General features: G+C 35.8%; 2 protein-coding genes across 6 annotated transcripts in view; both read right to left on the bottom strand.

Annotated features, from left to right (window-relative positions):
• Positions 1 to 2,484, bottom strand: part of ryr2b (ryanodine receptor 2b (cardiac)) — a 74,111-nt gene extending 71,627 nt beyond the window's left edge. The window contains exon 1 of the mRNA XM_084096300.1: positions 2,319 to 2,484. Coding sequence (XP_083952426.1) covers positions 2,319 to 2,363 — 45 coding nt within the window. The 5' untranslated portion in view covers positions 2,364 to 2,484. The remainder of the gene's footprint in view (positions 1 to 2,318) is intronic.
• A 343-nt stretch (positions 2,485 to 2,827) lies between these two features.
• actn2b (actinin, alpha 2b) lies at positions 2,828 to 21,349 on the bottom strand. Of its 5 annotated transcripts, XM_084096207.1 has the most exons (24): positions 21,048 to 21,344; positions 18,116 to 18,230; positions 17,715 to 17,834; positions 17,449 to 17,535; positions 16,759 to 16,846; positions 16,185 to 16,260; positions 13,656 to 13,737; positions 12,639 to 12,724; positions 12,352 to 12,468; positions 12,170 to 12,262; positions 11,857 to 12,087; positions 11,238 to 11,385; positions 10,972 to 11,122; positions 9,738 to 9,846; positions 9,496 to 9,636; positions 8,630 to 8,812; positions 8,364 to 8,498; positions 7,781 to 7,960; positions 7,222 to 7,368; positions 7,004 to 7,024; positions 6,711 to 6,788; positions 6,354 to 6,419; positions 4,306 to 4,464; positions 2,828 to 4,186 (listed from the first exon to the last, which is right to left on the bottom strand). In XM_084096207.1, the coding sequence occupies exons 1-24, from the start codon at positions 21,174 to 21,176 to the stop codon at positions 4,028 to 4,030; spliced, it is 2,901 nt and encodes a 966-aa protein (XP_083952333.1). In that variant the 5' UTR covers positions 21,177 to 21,344; the 3' UTR covers positions 2,828 to 4,027. The 5 variants fall into 5 exon arrangements, with proteins under 5 accessions (XP_083952333.1, XP_083952334.1, XP_083952335.1 ...); XM_084096208.1 differs by lacking the exons at positions 12,639 to 12,724; positions 16,185 to 16,260 and adding an exon at positions 16,515 to 16,593 and having other exon boundaries at positions 12,352 to 12,437; XM_084096209.1 differs by lacking the exons at positions 6,711 to 6,788; positions 7,004 to 7,024; positions 12,639 to 12,724; positions 16,185 to 16,260 and adding an exon at positions 16,515 to 16,593 and having other exon boundaries at positions 12,352 to 12,437; positions 21,048 to 21,349.
• Between the last annotated feature and the right edge of the window lie 434 nt (positions 21,350 to 21,783).

Consider the following 21,783-nt stretch of genomic DNA (forward strand, 5'->3'; position numbering starts at 1 on the left):
CTTACTGCCGGCAATGCGAACCAAGCTCCTGCTTCGGTCGTACAGGGACCGGACAGCCCTTAGTAAAGGACCCTGAATGAAGTCTTTTTTTTTTTCTTTTTTTTTGCACAAAAAGTGTTCTCGTCGCTTCATAACATTAAGGTTGAACCACTCGATGCGTATGGCCGTCTGCCGGAAGCTAGTTACTTTAGTCGATAAAGTATTAAATATGGATCTTTTTCTTACACGAACGCATCGCTTCAGTTCAGAAGGCCTTAATTAACCCCCAAAGACGCGTGGAGCACTTTAATCATGAATAGATGCGCTTTGATGGAATTCCAAAGACAGACAACCATTCACTTTCATTATGAAGCTTGGAAGAGCCAGGACATTTTTTTAATATAACACTGATTGTATTCATCTGAAAGAAGAATGTCATAAACACCTGGCTTCAGGGTGAGTAAATCATGGGCTAATTTGCCCATGAATATCCCTTTAATTTGTGTTCCGAAGATGAACGAAGGTCTTATGGCCGGGTTTGGAATGACATGAGGGGGAGTAATTAATGACAGAATTTTCATTTGTGGGTGAACTAACCGTTTAAACGTTAAAAGTTTTTTGATGGAATAATGCTTAAAATCGCATAATATGACACCTTCAAGTAGAAACAGAAATACAGTCACAAATTATGTTTGCAGCTCTACCACTGTCTTTTATTTTATATTTGTAATGTAAATTACACTTGGATAAATGCACCATAAACTGTGAAATGGAAATGGGGGGGGGAAGGGAATTCAACATGATACATTGAGATTTGATTAATTGTCCTCAGTAGCACTACTTTGCTCATTTGTTATCTTATTCAGGCAATACATTGTTGTCAAGACAACTATACATTTCTAGAAAATGAATAGTTAACTTTGTAATTATTAAATTTTAACTTCTGAAAAAGTGAACGTGTTGCAAAGCAAACAAATAACATTCAAGTTTTGTATAAATGCATACATCCCAAAACTAAATATACAAACCTCAGTAAAGTAAAAATGACAATCAGAAATGAATCAGCAACGTTGTTCAACATGAAATTATTTGTTAAATATTGGGTAACACTTTATATTATGGTGATGTTGTTACAGTGTACTAATTACACAAATAAGAACTGAGTAAATTACCTTCATGTACTCTCAGGGTTAAGGTGTTAGGGTTGGTTATGGCTTGGTTACTTACGATGCATAATCTACTGTTGTTGTTATTATAGTACAAGTAACGTGTAACTATGTCACCTTAAAATAAAGTGTTACCAAATATTGTTTGTCTACTATGTTTTATGTAAGTAATTAACATAGTTTTAATATCTGTGATTAGAGAGTCCCATTTTTCCTGGTTAAATGAAGATTATAAATAAATTTTAAACAAATAAAAGGCCCCATATCCTAGATTAAATGTCATGGCTCATCTTACAGTGTGTAGAACAGCAGTGTTTTATGTTGCACTGGTGCAGAGAAGCCTTATAAGGGCTGAATATCTGTGTATCATTCAGTGAATGGAGAATTCCAACACCTCCAGCTTGTCATTTGTGTTTCAGTGACCAGAAATGGGTCACACACACACACACACACACACACACACACACACACACACACACACACACACACACACACACACCAAGTTAAGGCTTAATTAAGGCTCTAATTAACAAAACTAAAACAATTATTGTTCTGCACGTTACAAATGCATGCACTAAATGACACAGTGAATAAGTGGAAGCATGTACTGTATCTGTGTAAGAAAGAGAGAGCACATTTATCTCTGTTTTAGAGATATGGAGCTGAGAGTGGATAGCTCACACATCCAACAGACTCTCCAGTTCCTCTGTTACTGATAACACAAAGTAAAAATAGACACCAGTGATATGGGTCAAACTCTCTCAAATGAGAATTCAAACACTGTAAATCACATCATTGTATTTCATAACTGTATATGACAACAGACACAACAATTAATGATAAACAAACAAAGTTATGAGTGATTGCTCAAGCGTAAACATATCATCAGTATGAAATTGCATTAAATAACATTGATGATGTCTGTGGAGTAAGTCCGTGTATCCATATGCATGGCCAAAAAATGTCTCAGATATATTCTTCTGTAAACCATCTGCTAACATGTAATATTTATGGTCCAAGAAGTTAATTAAGTTCTTATAACATCAATCTAATAACAAATCCAATTGCAATTTAGTATTTAGCCCCTTTTCTGTCAGTTACAAATGTAGTTCAGCATAAAGAAATTATTAATTGCATTCAAATGTGCGTTATACTATTGTCCATTTTACTTACAGTTCGCAGAAATTGGATTTCATCTTCCGCCTCTCCAATATCCATGTTCAGGGACTATGTAGCTGGACTTTAGGTCAGAGATCTGTGTGTAAGAACCAGAAGACTGAACTCCACTCACCCAGCCGCAGGTGCTGAACTCATCCCAGGACAGGGAGACCACGATACCACCCATCATGAGATAATGCTGCTGAGATCTGATAAAATTAAAATGGGAAAGAAAGGGCTTCTCCATATTTGGTATTTACAATGGAGAAAGCGACCAAGCAAGAAATAAAGAAAAGAAGAAAGTAAAAGCATATAGAAAAACATGTACTGTAATTAATGTGAATTATCTATAAATATTATATATTTATATTATATTATTATATAAATATTTATGTCTAAATATATAAGTAAAAACATACTAAATTATGCAACATATTATAAATATTTATGTATTGTATGCCTATATTAAATAATTATGCTTTATTCAAAACATTCAGTATGTAACAAAAATAACAGACTTGATATTTTCATAAGTAAGCTTTATTTCATTTATGTCACTGTAAAACACACATATTTGGCTTTCTTGATCATATAATTCAACACCAAACATTCACAAATCACTTGGTTAAAACTGATTTTGACAGGTTAACAAACTGACCACAAATCAATCAAGTACACTGTCACTGTACACTGAACTAGTGTGACCTTTAGGAATTTGGTGCATTCTTGAATCATAGCAATACAATAAAACCGTTTAATCTCCCAACATTTTGAAAATGACAATCATCCCAGATTACTTTTCCTAATTATAGTTGCAGGAAAAAGCATACAGATACAGAAAACAATTGTTTGTGTTAAGCACTGTGTTTATTGTTCCTAAAGGTTCACACACTGTACTTTTTTTTCCTCTAAGTTCAGTGTATTATCATAATTTCTGGTTTTGCTACCCTTCTTTGACAAGCCCTATAGTAAACTGACACTTTTACACTTTCTGCAATCACCAAATTGATAAAAATGTTTGTGCATCCACAATATTCAAAATTGTATGTAAAACCAAATCAGTAGCTGATGCTCTTATCTATCTGACTCACTACTGAGAATGACAAAGGTCACCTCCTCTTAATTCATATAAACTATTACCACACCGTACATGAAATCAGGCACTGTTAGAGAAAAGTTTCAAGTGATAATTATATTGTGGAAGAATTGAGTTGAGCCGGTGGTGCCGGTTGGGTGAATCTTTCTTAATTCATTCATTCAATAATTCAAATGTGCAAAATCTTTCATACTGTATAGATTTAACACTACCACACAGAAAAGACTGTAAAATGTATTTAAACTCAACATTAATCTTATTTGATTTCAGTGTACCTACTGTTTTTGCTGTAATATAAGTGACATGCATGTGAATGTTCTCATCTTAATAGCCCACATAAAGGAGAGTGAAATTTTTGGTTTTGTCACAAATAAATAACCTCTCAATTGCTTTCTTTTAGCTTCCTTAATTTCTTTTCATTTCCAGACTGCATTCCATTGCATTGGCTTATTAAATATTTCATATCAACGGTCTAGCAAAATACATCAACTGACATTAAAAATTGAAGTTGGGTTCATTTTGTTTATTTGGCATGTTTTCATTTCATGGGGCTGTGGTTCTGATGGGTAAATAATTTACTTGGTTAACAAGTGAGATGGGATTGTAAAGGTCAGAGGTGTCGATGGAGTTAAAGGTCACTCTCTCCGTAGAGGGCAGTGGAGAAGGCAGTGTAGTCCAGGGCTCCGGGCAGGGCCCCGGGGCCAGAGTACGGGGGCATCCTGCTAATGCAGTACTCGGCCTGGTCTGGAGGGAGTTCTCTCCTCAACTCATCTGCCAGAATATACGGCTGTACAAGACACAATAAACAACAGATAATGCATCTGGAAAGAATATGTGAGCTACAAAAGACTGTTCTGAGAAACTTTGAGGTTAAGTAAACAATATAACCCACATACACACACACACCTTGTCTGCAGCAAGGATCCTGAAGGAAGCAATGACCTGTTCAGCTGTGTCTGTGTCTGCTGTCTCTCTGGTCATGAAGTCAATGAAGGACTGGAACGACACAACGCCTGAAGTGTTTGGATCAACCAGCATCATGATCCGAGCAAACTCCACCTCACCCTGAGAAACACACATACATATAATTCTAGCAGTTAAAAACTCCCCCAGCACTGTAGTCTGTTGAAATTCACACCATATGCCCAAGACTGATCAGATATGCTTTAAACTAATCAGGCCTCTCTTTCTTTCTCTCTCTCTCTCTCTCTCTCTCTCTCTCTCTCTCTCTCTCTCTCTATATATATATATATATATATATATATGAAAAATATTTACAATAAAATATATAAATCTTAAAAATCTTACATCTTAAAAATTATTACAGTTTTTCTCAGTCGCTTTGGTGCATTTCTCACATCACTATTTACATTTGCACAACAGTTAGTTCAATCTCCACAACATTTAGTCATTTGTGCACATCATAGTAGCAGTTTCTCATTCCTTCCAACAAATTGCAAATGCTTTTGGACATGCATCTATTGCTTTCATACAACTCTCTGCTGTTTTATAACATTATCATATGCTTATGTCATGTCAGTCAAAATTAACTATACTTGTGAATTCTGAATAGTCATTCCATATAAAACTAATAGTGCTCATTTCATTGCTTGAATCATTACACACAAAAATGTTGAACTAGTTGTCAAAATCTGTCAAAAATGCAAGACCGTTTCTCTTTTTCTGATTGCAAGAGATGATATTCGCTGTGATGTAGATGAAATTATGTGGCCAGACAGAGAGGAACGTCTGGATGTGCATGAATGATTACAGTACTATGTATGTTGTATGTTCAGTTCCAATATGTACTGCAATATTGTTTACAGTTGTGCACAGCTCTACCCAACACTGTAAAAAAAAAGAAATTCAAAAATTTCTAGTGACTGATAACATCTAAATTTTTCAATTAGTCTGACGTATTATTTCTCATTGAGCCAATGTTACTGTAACAGACTATTGCAACAAGAATTGCACTTGGGCCAATTTACTGTAAAAATTTAGATGTGACTAGTCACTAGAAAATTTTGACTTGGAGAGGTTAGAAATTTTTTACAGTGAAAGGGTGTTTATGTTTGTTGTAAATAAGGGTGTATTTTTTCTTTTGCACAATGCTGTGAACAAATTTAGAATTGCAAAGAGCATATGCAGTAAAAATGTGAAACATACATATATTCAGTGTCTTGTACTCAGTTACCTCACTAAATACAGTAATGTGTAACTTTACTGTATTTTTCAAATGGCTGTGCAAATAGTATATAGTGCTGTCTTGAGCATTTTCAGGTAGTGTCACCAAGATCTGACTTTTTTGCATTGGAAAACATTTACAGAGTAAACTGTCATAATGAAAACATGACAAAGCCATTTGACTATCTTGTTCATAAACGATGGTGTCAGGACTTTTCATATTGATGACACTGACACTTTCATTGACATGAATACTTGCTTTTGAGGAATGAGCTATCCATTTTGAGCAAGTGACACGCTTTTGCAGGTTATCAACTATGTGTTGCAGTTTGTACTAATTGTTTTGAGAACTGCATTAACTGTTGTGCAAATGTAAATAGTGCTGTGAGAAATGCACCAAAGCGACTGAGAAAAACTGTAAGAAACAAAATAAATGCATTTGACAAGCAAAACTGTATAAAATAATAATGGAATATATTTTATATTAATTAATACATTATTTTATGTTACATAATTGTATACTCTTATCATTTTTCTGACATCATTGGCAAAATAGTTGTTTCTTAATTTAAGCATAAACCTCACAAAATGTACATTTTTATTACATTTTACCTTCAAATTATAATAAAAAAATAAAAAATTCAAATAAAACATTATAATAATTTTAAATAACCGTAAAATAAATGTATTTTTCTGGAAAACAATACAAAATACTGGTTAAGAAAATTGTTTATTAGTTTGTAAGCAATGAACCTTATTTAAGGGCCTACCAGATCATAACCCATCGAGATCAGACAGGCCCTAAAGTCATCAGAATCCATCGCCCTATTCTTCTTCTGCATGGGAAAGGTTAAAGGGCAGACGTCGAGGGTGCATTGGTGACACAGCGACATGGTAGGAATAATGAAGCAATGTATAGTAGGGAAAGAGACAGCACCTAACACAGAGACACACAGATGTACACACAAAGAGACAGCACACAACCACAGACACAAGAAAAAACACAAGAGAGAACTATATTCAGAACTATATTCTGCCGTCCAGAGAATGCATTTAATTTGCATATATAAATCTATGCAAAGAACTACATTTTGGGGAAAAGAGTTAGAGGTCATGTTGGTTAATACCTGTTTGTTATTTCCTAAATGCCCAAGACTGATCAGACATGCTTTAAACTCATCAGGCCTGAGTTTACCCCTCTCTTCCTGAGAGCAGGACGTTAGTAGAAATAAAGAAAGGTAAAAGGTGATTGATAAAAAGATAAAACGCCACAACATTTCTTCATAAGGTACAAGAAGCTCAAATTGCATCAGTAGTCATTTTACATCTTGAAATCTGATTTTACTGCAAATGACCTCCCATTTCAAACTAAATTTGTTCCAGTTATTGAACAACTTAAAGTTAATGGAAAGATAATTACCACTCTTGCCTTGTGAAGCCTCTGAAGAAGTGAATGTGTAAAATAAAGCAAATATATAAATTGTTGTCTCAGTTGAAATAAGAGAGATTTACAGATGTTTGTATAATGCTCAGTCTAAGAGGTAAAGTGTTTAGTTTAGTTAGGATGATTTAATAACGATTAGTTCAACAAGACACGTGTTTAGACTAGCTAGTGTACGTAAAGGCCGAGTACAGCACCCGATCAAAGTGGTTGAAAGAGGATCGGAATTCATTCATCTGCTCCTGGCTGATTCCTTTTGCATCACGTGTCAGAATTTGAGTCTCGATTTCATTAATAGTGCGAGCGATCGTAGTTAAAAGGAGTTCCCAGCCAACACGAATATGCTGCAGAGGAAAGAGAAATACTGCTGTAAAAACCAGGATCAAGTGACAAATCAAATGTGATGTGTCAGATATAGATCATTTCTATATACAATACATTCAAAAATGTGTGGTTGATAAGATCTTTTAATATTTTTGAAAGTCTCATGCTCATCAAGACTGCATATATTTGATCAAACATGCAGCAAATTTTTGTGGAAACCATGATGCATTTTTTCAGGATTCTTTGATGAATAGAAGAACAGCATTTACTTGAAATAGAAATCCTTTGTAACTTTACTGCAATTTTTGATCAATTTAATGTGTACAAAATCTTACTGACCATAAAAGTTTAACGGCAGTGTTCAGTACTGTAGGTTTAAAAATGTGTTTATGATTATGCAAAAGAATGCGTAATAAATGTGTGTATGAGTACCTCCATAGTGTAGTTTGTATGTTTGTTGTCAAAGATAAGTGACTCCTGGATAAGTTGGTGGTCTCCCTCCAATCTATCTATGTTTTGTTTGTAGCTGACAATCACATGCTCATACTGCTTCAGCTGGGTCATCTGATCCTCCAGAGTCCCCTCCATTGCCATAGAACAACGACCAATTTCCTGTCAGACAGACGAACAATAGGTAGGTAGATAGATAGATAGATAGATAGATAGATAGATAGATAGATAGATAGATAGATAGATAGATAGATAGATAGATAGACAGATAGACAGACAGACAGACACAGATAGATAGATAGATAGATAGACAGACAGACAGACAGACATATAGACAGATAGATAGATAGACAGACAGACAGACAGACATATAGATAGATAGATAGATAGATAGATAGACAGACAGACAGACAGACAGACAGACAGACAGACAGACAGACAGATAGACAGATAGATAGATAGATAGACAGACAGACAGACAGACAGACAGACAGATAGATAGATAGATTTCAAAGAACATGTTTTATTTGTGGACATTGGCACAAGTAATAGCTAAGCCACAAACCTCCATCCTGGTCTGTATCCATGGTCCAATGAGGTTGGCTTGGGCAGCAAACTGACGTCTGAGCCTTTCGTTACCATGCTGTCTCGCTAACTCCTCCTGCAGTGCACTGTCACGCTGGGGAACCAGCTTCTTCACCTGAATGCACAAACACACATCATGATCATGGTTTGAAGATTACAGAAATGTGATTAGAATGGCTTAGAATTAGATTTAAGATTTTTTTGTAATGGAACAGAACCAAGGTCTAAGGGGTGTGTGTGTTTAACCTTGTCCCACTTGATGGCAATCTCTTCTGTAGTTATGGTTCTGTAGGGGTTGGTAAGATCTCCATGGATGCCATAACTCTGGGAGATCTTCAGGACTTCCTGCTGAATGCCAAGGATCGCCTGCCTCTCTGCATCCGCTTCAGGAAGCGTGGCCTTAAACTGCTCGTGGGCAGCTATCAGAGTCTACACACAATGGATTACAATGGATTTTTGTTTGTTTGTTTGTTTGTTTTATAAAAGTTTGGGGTCAGTAAGATTTTTGTGAAAGGAATTAATACTTTTATTCGTTTAGGATGCATTAAATTGAGCAAAAGTGACCAAAAGATTCACATTGTTAGAAATAAATATATCCTTTTGAACTTTCTATTCATCAAAGAATCCGCAAAAACAATATATCATGGTTTCCACAAAAATATTATGCAGCACAACTGTTTTCAATATTGATAATAATAAAAAATGTTTCTTGAGCACCAAATTAGCATATTAGAATGATTTCTAAAGGATCATGTGACACTGAAGATTGGAGTAATGCTGAAAATTCAGCATCGCCATCACAGGAATAAATTACATTTTAAAATAACAGTTGATGATAATCATATTCAACAATATTACCATTTTTACTGTGTTTTGCACAAATAAATGCAGTCTTGGTGACCATTAGTGACTTAAGACTTTTTTTGACTCTTACCGACCCCAAACTTTTGAATGGTAGAGTATTTATTTACTCTTATTTTATTTTTATTTTATTTTTTATTATTTTATTTACTATTTATTTATTTACCATTTTATGACTACAAAATACTATAAAAGTCAATGCCTATTCTGTTTGTTTAAGAGTGCAAGCATTTCTTTAAGTAGGTGTGTACCTGGACCTCTTCAATGGTGTGAACTATGAACATATCCTGTAAGTCTTCCATGGCACCTTCCATCCAGTTATTAAAGGGTCCAGATCTCTTTGCGTATTCCAGAAACAACTGCTCCACCGTCTCCAAAAGTTTCTCTGTCCTCTGCAGAAATGAAACACAGATTCAAACCTTTTCGCTTTTTTAATATCTTGATTGATCTAAAATATTGTCGTACAAAACAGGTTGGGACACACATAGCATACCTCCAAAGCCTCTCTGCGTTTCTGGGTGAGTGTGCCCAGTTGGTCCCAGAGGTCACAAATACTTTGACACCTTTGATTCACTGATGCAACATCATGATAGTCCAGCTCACTTTAAGATAAATAAGATAGAGAGAGAGAAACTTAAGGCCATAATATTGCATTTGCTATTCGGTCTGTCCCCCTCTAGTGGTTAACAGATGTAGTACTCACTAACTTGGGATTGATGTGGAATATTCTACTTTAGTAACATTTTCTTTCCTTGTAGACCGCTTGTTAGTTAAGGTTTCTTGCAATTTTCATGACCATTCCACCCTCTCTCTAATTCTAGCTGTTTTTGGTACTGAACCTCTAAGACTGCTGTTATGATTGGCTAATTACATTTCAAAAAGTTTCCGTTTGCTTTTTGTGTCCAAATGAATGTTGGTATGCTAATCATTATAAGTATGCTCCATAGTTTATCAGTAATATCACCCTGTACTAACAGAGACAGCATAAAGGTCAGAAGCTGTCAGTCACTTACTAAATACATGCACACACTCATATTTTAACCAGGCCTGCAGGGAGATAATGAATGCTAAAATAGAAAGCCAGTGATTCAGACATCAAAGTATGCTGAAAGCGTGGTGCGTCTATATGTGTGTCTAGCTATGGATAAGCAGTGTGAGAGACATGAAGCTTTCCAGACACTGTAAAGTGATGAGAAACTGAATGTGACAGGTTAGTTATAAGAACAAAGTACTTGTACACTACCTTTCAAAAGTTTGAGGTCGGTAAGATTTGTCTATTATGCTCAGCATGTCTGCATTTAGTAATCAAAAATACAGTAAAAACAGTAATATTGTGCTATTTAATAACAATTTAAAATAACTGTTTTCTATTTTCAAATATGTTTCAAATGTACTTTATTCTTGTGATGCAAAGCTGAATTTTAAGCATCATTACTCCAGTCTTCAGTGTCACATGATCCTTCAGAAATCAGTATAATATGCTGATTTGGTGCTCAAGAAACATTTATTTTTATTATCAATATTTAAAACAGTTGTGCCACTTTTGTGAAAAGCATAATCACTTTTGTTATGATTCAAAATTCAAAGTATCAATTTCTTAAAAATAATACTGACCCCAAACCTATGAATGGTAGTGTAGAGATTAAAGTAAACACTAAAATGAACAGTTCAGCAAAACAAAAATTGTAAGTATTTTTTGAAGAGGATAAAAGACTAAAAAGTCATACTTGAGTTCCTGAGCAATCGCGGCGATCTGCTCGACTCTGTCTTGGTGGGCGGAAAGGTCACTCTCAAATGCCTCGTGTTTCCGCAGCAAAGCTCGAACTTCCATTAAAGATGCTGACTCGTAGTCCTTCCGGCTCAATATCTCCTCCTTACCTATTGCAAAACGCACATAAAACATATATCAAGCATCATTTAGTTTATCCAAAGTGGTTTACAGTACAGAATGATGATATTTCATTGATGACAGCGCTTCATGTCCAGGACTCACCGGAAGCCCAGGTCTCATGGTTTGTAGCTTTCTGTCTGAATTTCTCTGCTAGATGGTCCAATCTTTCCAGTCTCCTGATCTCAGTAAGCAACCATTCCTCATAGCCCTTCTCTGCCTGTTCCAGTCCCTGCCACGCACTCGCTATGTCCTACATAGACAAACACCCAGTTTTATATGTGGATGTGCTTGTATTATTTGCTTGAAAAAATGCCCCCCCAAAGCTAGTTACTTAGATTTCAAAAAAAAAAATATATATATATATATATATATATATATATATATATATATAGTAGATGCATGTGTGTGTGGTCCAGGTATTTGCAACGCTGCGGAGACCAAATGTCCCCACAAGGATAGTTAAACCTGATATTTGTGACATGGGGACAAAATTTCAGTCCCCATGAGGAAAAGAGCTTATAAACCATACTAAATAGTTTTTTCTAATGTAAAAATGCTAAATGTTTATGTAAGGGTTAAGTGTAAGGGTAGGATTTGGATTAGGGTATAGAATGTAATGTTTGTACAGTATAAAGAATCATTATGTCTACGGAAAGTCACCATAAAACACAAAAACCCAACATGCGTGTGTGTGTGTGTGTGTGCGTGGTCAAACTCTCACCGACACCATCTTGCCCTCAGAGGGCATAAATGCAGGCCGGTTGCTGATGCGAAGTTTAGTCTGCAGGGTGTTGAAGCTGATCTCTAGCTGACACTTCTCCTGCACTTTGGGAGGTTTGTGCATCCTGCGGTAATCTCGGAAATCCTCCAGCTTCCGCTGCATCTCCACCATGGTCTTCTCCGCCACACGATTCTCCAGCCAGGGAATAGTTCGTCTGATCCACTCCAACAGCTGGAGAGCAGAGGAATATTGAGGAGAGGAGAGAAATGTGTGTCTGTGGGCAGTGTGGAGTGTATCAGATATGTCTCCTAACCTCACTAGCCAGGCTTTCATAGTCCTCCATCAACTTCTCATTTTCCTGATTCACTCCTAGGATCTTACAGATCCTGTTAGCAGCAGTTTCAGCCTGAGGGAGAGAAGCACAGTGAGAACGGAGGGCGAGATAGATGAAAAGATAGCTGATTCTCTCATTCTAGCACACACAAAACTCAATACCTGTTCAGCTCCAGCAAACGCATGGTAGAAGCAGGACACGTATGTCATAATAGCTCTCTCATCAGGCTTAGGGGTGCTCAGGATGTCTGCAGGGAGAGGAGAGGAGCTAAGGAACAACTACATGAAGTGATGGTGGTAATAGTGTGCGACGGAGGAAAATTTAAATACTACAAGGAAACACAAGTCGTGTTTATCTGCTAAAAATTAGGATAGGCCTATATGACTAAAGGGACCATACACTCAGGTGTAACTAATATTTCTAGAATAAGCTCAGGGATCAGATGTACCTTCTGAGCCTCTGCAAACGTGTGATAGTAACTGGAGATATACGTCATGACTGTCCTCTCATCTGGCCTGTCACTGCTAACTAGGACTGTAGAGCAAAAGCCAAATTTTGTAATGTTTTAAAGTTACAAGTAGGCAAATTGTTGCTTGTTGCTTATTTAGAATTTGCACCCAAGGTTTCCTACCAAAATACATTTTAGGTAGTTTTTCCTACTGTGACAAATAGACCTTATTCAGAATAGATGCCATTCATTTTCATAGTGTTTCATAGTATTTAGGTAAGTGTCAAATGTCTTATGTCACAATTTTTGGACAGCATAACATTTTTGTTGAAGATATTTTTAATGTTCACAGGCTGAAAGCTCTACATTGAGCTGGAATGGTTTGGAGTAGAGCTGCACGATTGTGGATAAATTGAGAATCACGATTATTATTATTATTTTTCTGACAAAATGTTATTCGCTGCAGCCTATTTCAAATGTTTAATGTCTGATTTAATTATTTAAAAAAAAGTTTGAACGAATGATTCAATGACTCACTGATTAAATAAACACTTTACTGGATGAATCAGCGTTTTTGAACAAATATCTTTAATGAATGATTCAATGACAAATAAATGTATCACTTGTCGCCAACAGGTGGCGTAACGATGTAATCGATACAATCGTCATTTGAAGCTCAAGTTACTTTCAAAAGTGATTTGCTCTATTTTGATTGCTTCTGTAGAAATCAGTGTTTATATCCAAACAATAAACTTGTATCCCAGTACTTCTGTGATCAATATGAATATTTCTAACACAGAAATAATGAAACTGTGTGGTTGAAAAGACTGTTTGTAAAGCTGTTTCATGCTGATGCAGATCTGAATGTTCCAGTGTGATTTTGCCAAAGGTTTAATAGACACAGGCGAGTCGTTGTCAATTAGGAATGTGATCACGTGGGTGTTTGAATCGATATCGCGATCTTTTAACGATTAATCGTGCAGCTCTAATATGGAGTACTGATGAATATTCGTTTACCCTCTGCATCTAGCATTTTGGGGATGTCCAGATGTTTTTCAGCAATGTCAAATGCCAGATTCAGATTACCAAGTGGATCATCCTACAGAAAGACAAAAGGAGAGAAAGGGCGTAATTCTTGACCAAAAAACATAAGAAATTAGACATCACTTAAAAATTAAATCAAGTCAACATAAATCAAAATCCTTTTCCATGCAAAAGTGAGGGTCAGTATTCAAGTGCCACCAGAGGAGAGGGAAAACATTCAAAATATTTCAAATGATGAATTAGTTAAAATGTATCTGAAAAGGAATTAAGCAAAAAATAGACAATACTATAATACTGGTTTACTTTTAAATATACAAATGCCTTTAAATAGCTACACTATAATTCAAACATCTGGAGTCAGTAAGAAAAATTCATACTTGTATTTAGCAATTTGGATGCATTTAATTGATCAAAAGTGACAGTAAAAACATTTATGTTACAAAAGACTCACATTTCAAATAAATGCTGTTCTTTTGAACTTTCTATTCATTAAAGAATCTGATTTCTGAAGGATCATGTGACACTAAAGATCAGAGTAATGGCTGCTTAAAATTCAGCTTTGCCATCGCAAGAATTTATTACATAATAAAAAATATTGAAATAGAAAACAATACCATTTAAAATGGTAACAATATTTCACAATATTGCTGTTTTTACTGTATTTTTGATCAAATAAATGCAGCCTTGGTGAACATAATATGAAACTTCTTTCAAAAACAAAAGCATCAATATATGTGCAAAAATATCGGTGCAAAAGGAAAGAGAAATGCAATGCTGTCCTGCATAGGGGTCTGGAGATCAAACTTTTGTTCTCTGTGTCAATAAAAAGCTGCATTGCATGGACATCAGCAGCTGCAGGGGATCCAGAGAGTCCTGGACTCTCTTGATGCTCGTGTCCAAACTGGGACCATGGGGTCCATGCTAAACACTGGATTACCCCATTCAAGCTTACCTGGAGCCGTCAGTGACAGCTGAAAGGGATAGGCATGTCTGTGTGTGTGAGGGGATTTTTAGTCACTCACTGTTGAACTGACTGGCCCTGACAAGCTAAATAAATCCTTAATCTTCAGTGGTCCGATCCAACTAATTAAAACCATAGTACACATCCACTCATTCACACAGACTTAGAAAATGTCTGAAAAAATGTCCCATATCCTGCTTTTACCTCACACCCTGTTCTATACTATCACTGTACTAACATGCTACTAGAACTACAGCTCTGGTGCTAGTGGTATGTGGAGTACTTTCCCAAGTTCTATTCTGGGCAGGATTATTGTAAATCCAAACAGGCCTCTGGGAAAAAAGTTATGGAATGGCTTTATCCAATTGCCTCTTGAGTATCATAACAACTGAAGAGTTGTATGCACACTACCATTCAAAAGTTTGAGGTCAGTAAGATTTTTTTTAAAGAAATGAATCCTCTTATTCAGCAAGGGTGAATCAAAGAAACTTAGAGGGAAAATGTATCACGGTTTCCACTAAATATTAAGCAGCACAACTGTTCTCAACATCAATAATAAGAATAAATATTTCTTGAGCACCAAATCAACAAATTAGAATGATTTCTGAAGGATGTGACACTGAATATTAGAGTAATAGCAGCTGAAAGTTCAGCTTTGCCATCAAAGGAATACATTACATTTTAAAATATATTAGAACAGTTAAAACAGTTTAACAGTTTAAACAGTTATTTAAAATTGTAATAATATTTCACAGTATTATTGTTTTTGATCTAACAAATGTAGCCTTGCTGAGCATAAGAAACTTCTTTCAAAAACATAAATCTTACAGACCCCAAACTTTTGAACGGTATGTTATGTCTAAGTAAACTAAGCTAACACAAGCTACTTGCTAATTACAGCAAAAAAAAAAAAAAAAACTAACTACACAAATTTGCTCTTACTATCAACAAAACATCTCCATGTTTCAATCTCAGAATCTCAGTCCTGCTCCTACAACATTTCTGCAGTTTAACTTCAACCATAAAACACACCTGAACCAGCTAATCAAAAACGGCCCAAATCATTATAACTATCTGAAGGAAATAGAAAAACATTCTAGACAGACAGCAACTTTTAAAAAATCACACAAAGTACACAGATGGCACTCTTCATGTGAAGTGCTAAACTATCACAGATTCTAATAGAGTTAGCATGTAGCTAAGCTAACAACTTGATAGTCTAACAAGCACAAAAATAAGCTAGTATAGCACACACAAATGGACAATTAGGATAATACTAGGAGATTTTTTTTTTTTTTTTTAAGATTATCAACATTTCTCTCAACTTTGTATAGAGTGCTTTTCTAGACGCAACCAGAGCAACTGCCACTGAAATGAATAGGAATGCTAACATACAGCTTTGTCCAGGTACATTATAGCTCCTTGGTTAGAACTAAACTGCAGGAATTTAGATGTCCAGCAGGATTGAGCATGTCTAATCTATTAAATGCATATTGTTACAGAAAACCACATCCAACAATACTATAAACCACATATGATACCTTCAAGTTCTGAAAGTCAATCAGTTCTGGTCTGTGCCTGTGAATAAGGGCACAGAAGGCCAGTCCATCTTTCCAGCTATTGAAGCCACAAAAGCAAAAGAAACAGTGGCTTTCTGATCATGCATGCCATATTAGGTGTGAATGAAGAACAGACAAAAGTAATCACGCACACTCATCCTCCAAAAAACATGTTAGACAGAACTGTGCAGTAATATCATTGACAGGGAACATCAGGATATTGTGGCAGACATGTTATTTTACTACTGTGATTGGACTGTTAGACTAAATGTCCCAGAGGGTCAAATGTTAATCTGGGAACACACTTGAGACCTTGTTGAGCTTGGCGTAGTCAATGAGATCAGGCCTGTGCCTGTGGATGAGAGCGCACAGCGCCAATCCATCCTTCCAGCTTCACCAGAGAGAGAATCAGGATCAAGTTGGAATTAACATAAAAACATATAACTGAAATTAATAGTGTCTGTTTTTTCATCTAACGGAACAAATCAGATACTCATATTAAAATACAAAACATTGATATGGCCTAACAACATTTTTGCACAAAAAAGTGCCTCACCTGACATGAAAGTTTTGAACATTGACATTCCTGTAGGGGGCAGTCTTCCTCTGACACCAAAGTAGAAGTCCTTCTTTGGCAGAGGTTTCTGAAAGATTAACAGGGTATTATTATATCATACACATATGACTAACATCTGTTTTGTAATTAATTTTTTTTAACTAAATGCAGTTATTAAATTCACTATAGCACAGAAATACTATGCTTTTTTAAGTTTAATTTACAGATTTTTAAAAGACGTGGAACTGCAATCTTCTGTATGCACCTTTTGTAATAAATCAAATGATTATTCTTTGACATAAACTGATTTAAACATTCTTGAGTTTGTGAAATGTGCCAAAGATAATAATAATAATGTTTTGCTGTTGTGGTAACACTTTATTTTAGGGGACAATTCTCACTATTAACTAGTTGCTTATTAGCATGCATATTACTAGGATATTGGCTGTTTATTAGAACTTATAAAGCACATATGAATGCCTTATTCTGCATTACCATATTCTACATCCCTTAATCCTACCCAATACCTAAACTTAACTACTTTGCTAACTATTAATAAGCAGTAAATTAGGAGTTTATTGAGGCAAATGTCATAGTTAATAGTGAATATGTGTTCCCCATACTAAAGTATTACCGCTGTTGTTTGTGCAGATGTTGTGTCATTTCATGATTGTGATTTATTTTCTTTACCTTCAACAGATATATCCTGAATGGCGAAGCGAAGGATGATGGTCCAAATCATACCAAGAGTCATTTTCACATTCCCATCCACAATTTCTGCAAACATGTGACAGAAAAATCACTGCTTAAATATATAAAGGGCTGAGTAAGTTAAAATTACATAAAATTTTGTATTTTAAAAAATATAGGACATATGTATTTGACATTCAGAATTAATAACCTGCATCTTCTAATAACTTTATTACAAAAATATCAGCAATCAAAATAAAGCATACCTTCTGCTCCAATGGAGACCAGTTTCACACCTTTACTGGTGATGAAATCAAGGGCTTTGTTAACATTGGCTATCTTGTGAAAACGCATCTTCCCTCTGTCAGGCTTGGGTAACCTCTCACCTGACAAAATATAGCTTGGTATAACAAAAATGTTGGTAGATATAAAGTGGATATCACTATTTGGTTCAGCATATCTACTTTGGTTCGATATACAAAATTGTCAAATATTATATTGTAATCATTACAGTCACATGCAGTAATCATTGTCTAACATGTCCATTGTGTCTGTCTGCTTAACCAGTTTCATTACTTTGATACACCCATCTATCTCTGATTGATAGCATTTTCTGTGAAGCTGCTTTGAAACGCTATAAAATTAACTTGAAATAAATTAAATTAACCTGAGATGACTTCAAGAAGCAGCATTAGTTTGAGGCCATTCCTGAAGTCTTCCTCTATGTTCTCGATCTGTGTCCCAGCTTTTCTCAGGTGAGAGTTACACCAGGCCGTGAACGTCTAGGAAACAAGTACAATGTAATTTAACATACAATCCTCCAAATTCACAAAGAAACTCTTACCAGACAAACATGCAGACAATGCCTTTAACAGAATCCTTGCACAAAACCACACTGTGAATAGTGTCACTAAGCCAAATGTGTGGCAGTAAAACATATTTGATCATAAGACTGTTAAGTCTTACCAGGTTTGTTGTGATACAATGAAAGCCTTTGACACCATTTTCAGGTCAAAACCTCACTGCATGGGTGACTACAAAGGACAGTGCCAATGAAACTACTCGTCTATGCAAAGAGATGAGGTAGTAGGTAGTTCTTCAACTAGTTCTCAAACTCTATATAAAAAATATGCGAGGAAAACGAAAACAAAATGTGACTGTCAATAGCAGAGATTCTGTTATTCCGTCATTTAATCAATAATCTTTGAATTATGAAAAGGAAGTGTACTCAGACCAATCAACGAGACAACAGAACAACATTGGTATTGTAAAATTCCCCAACACACACTTGCACTGTATCTACACTTGAGTTGTACTGATGAGTTCATCCTCCAGAAATAACCAGCACTTAACTACATGTACAATAAGCTACATAGCTAAAAACTGCCAGCTGCTATCATCCTCTGCATCATCCTATGTCTGCTTTCCAGAACCACTTTTAAAGGATTTGAACGCTTAAAATTCAAGACATCAACATCAGCACCTCAATTCCAGAGTGAATAACACTTTGTCTACTCAGGTTAATGCTTTTGGAATATTTTGGGACCAACAGACCCTTATAAGTATCATTTATTGAGCACACAATGACTTCAGAATATCTGCCTTTTACTACTATACCCCTGTTTCACAGACAAGGCTTAAACCTAGTCCCAGACTAAAATGCATGTTTGAGCTGTTTTAACTGAAAGCCACTCATTTTAAAATATATCACTGCCATTGTTTTGTCTCAAGATGCACACCAGTAATGTTTTTTTTCTAAGACATGTCATGTCTATAAAAGCTACTTAAATGCTATTATGCAAAAATGAATGCTGGAAAGATTTTTTTTATAGAACAAAATGTGTCTGAACTGCTGCCCACTCCCAAATCAACTGCTACCCTTTGGCCATTTTTTGGACTCAAAATGTGTATTTTTAATCCCTGAAAGCATGCTCGGTCCTGCCACAGTCATTGCTGGGCCAATGAAAGCTTTACTGGACTCCAGAGTGCATTCCTGCGAGGTAATCGTGTAAATTTAGCTCACTACAGAGTCCATTTCTGATAAGGGACCTGATGAAGTAGCTCACACTGAGATGAGAGATACGAGTGAGAATGCGTTGCATATAACACATTTGTTTATCGCATTGCTGCTTCATCTAATCGGAGAGGAAGGAATTTCACTCATTCTGTAAAACTGTAGGGTGTGTCCACAGTAACATGCCTGTGGAATGATGATCTCTGGAAGAATAAGAAAGAGTGATTAGACAGTATCCATCTAACATTTAAGTTTCAGAATTAATAAATATCTAAGTTGATTTGACAAGAAAAGATCTGCTAAGTGAAGGCCTAAATTAATTTTATTATCATCCAACTATGCCTGGACAAGCAACCACATTTTATTAAACCAGCCAAGTTAAACTGAGGATTTAAGACTTCCTTCTTCCTATTTATTAACTGAATGGGCTACATTGTATATTATAGGCTACAATATACATAAAAAAGACCACTGAGGCACTGTTATATTTTTGCTACACTAAAATTGTTGTAAATACTGTATGGGTTTGTCTGATATTTTGTTGAATTTAATCATTTTTCAATCACCAAACATGTTTGTAACTTCAAAATAAAAAAAATATTACCGATTAAACACTTATAAACTGACTAAATTTATTCAGAAAGTGTTCAGCCATGACAATCAACGTACATTTTTGTCTTTGCTACATCAATAGAATGAATGAATAATTCAGGCAATTCCACATGTGGATCTAGTCAATAAAAGGATTAAAACTGTGGATTGTTCAGATAAAGCAGAGGGTTTAAGATCGCCTGCTTAAAACACAGAGACTCTAAAAAACTAAATCCCAAATAAGGAATCCCCATGTGTTTACAACCCTGACCATCAATACTGTCAAAATAATCTCATATATACACCATGTATTATAGGCCAAAACATGATATGAAATCTATTATACCTGTCAAAAAGTAGCCTATCTGTCCACGTCGATTCAGAATATAGGCTCTCTGAAAAAACACTATTATAGACTACAAAATGGAAAAGGTGCTGTTTATATAGGCCTATACAAAAGAATTCCCCTCCAAGGACACCGGATTAGGCTACTATAATGCCTTTTGGTCGTGGAGTTAAAATTAGCCCCTGCATCCATTCTAATCCCAAGGACGTCATCCTGTGTTGGAAGCATCTGTTGACAGTCCGCATTCCAATCGTATCAGCAACAGACACACAAGGCCGCTATTGTTAGTTCGGTAGGCTACCCGCAGCATCCATCCTGGCGCGCGCTCCCGACGACCAGACCCCACCGTGACACTAACAGACCACAGAGCGGGACGGCATTCCTTTGCAGACAACTGTTAACTCGCCGTTTTAAATGATAAACAAATATAAAATATATTAATTAAATTATTAACAATAATAATCTCAAAATGAAAACATCAAAGTCTTGATGTTTTAAAGCTTCAATGTAGAATTAGTTTAAAAGTTTGGTGATATTTTTAACTTATTATCTGTAAAGCATTATAATAATTATAATAATAATAGGCTAATAGTAAAGTGCAAAGAATGCTTTTATTCTGTGGTGTTTTGGGACCAAACTTTCTGTTACCTTTCGTTGCTGTTTTTCCCATGCTGGGTCCAGCAGTAAATCCCGGTCCCATTCATCCTCCTGCAACATGTAGTCCTCCGGTTCATATCCATTATCATATGGCACTGAAAGCTCCATCTGATTCATCATTTAGCCGTTATACTCTCTTATTTGATGGGTAACTTGTGATATTCGGCTTCTGAGCGTAAGTTTTGCCTCTGAGACTCTTCAGTATCTCGGGTGTCTCTCTCTCTCTCTTTCGTTCGTGTTGGTTTCCAGTCTCGCGACCGCAGTGCTCGAGCAGTGACAGCAATGAGAGGAGCGACTGTCAATTAGTACTGATGGGTCACATGACCCGTTGTCCCTCCACCCGCAGTAAACTCAACCTTCACAAACGTTATTTTAACATGCAAATAACCGTTTCCATTTCGTTAAACAAATGTAAAGCTACCTAAACGCATAATTAGGCTACAGGCCTATTTAATTCACAGATCGAATTATGTTATATGTAGGCTATAGGTTACCCTTTATTCCGATGGTCCACTTTAGACATTCATTCTATAAGAAACTTTGCAACTACATGTCAACTAACTCTAATTTGAGTAGTCATATTAGACTAGGTAAGGGTTAGGAGTTAGGGTTCGGGTTAGTAAAATAAGTTGATATGTAGCTGCAAAGATATGATTTTAAGCAGACAGCCTACTTATAGGGCCTAGCCTACTCTTATGACTGGTACAGCAGGGCTGCCAACTCTCAC

This window comes from Abramis brama, assembly GCF_963993115.1.
Source record: "Abramis brama genome assembly, chromosome: 21".
Classification (NCBI taxonomy): Eukaryota; Metazoa; Chordata; class Actinopteri; order Cypriniformes; family Leuciscidae; genus Abramis; species Abramis brama.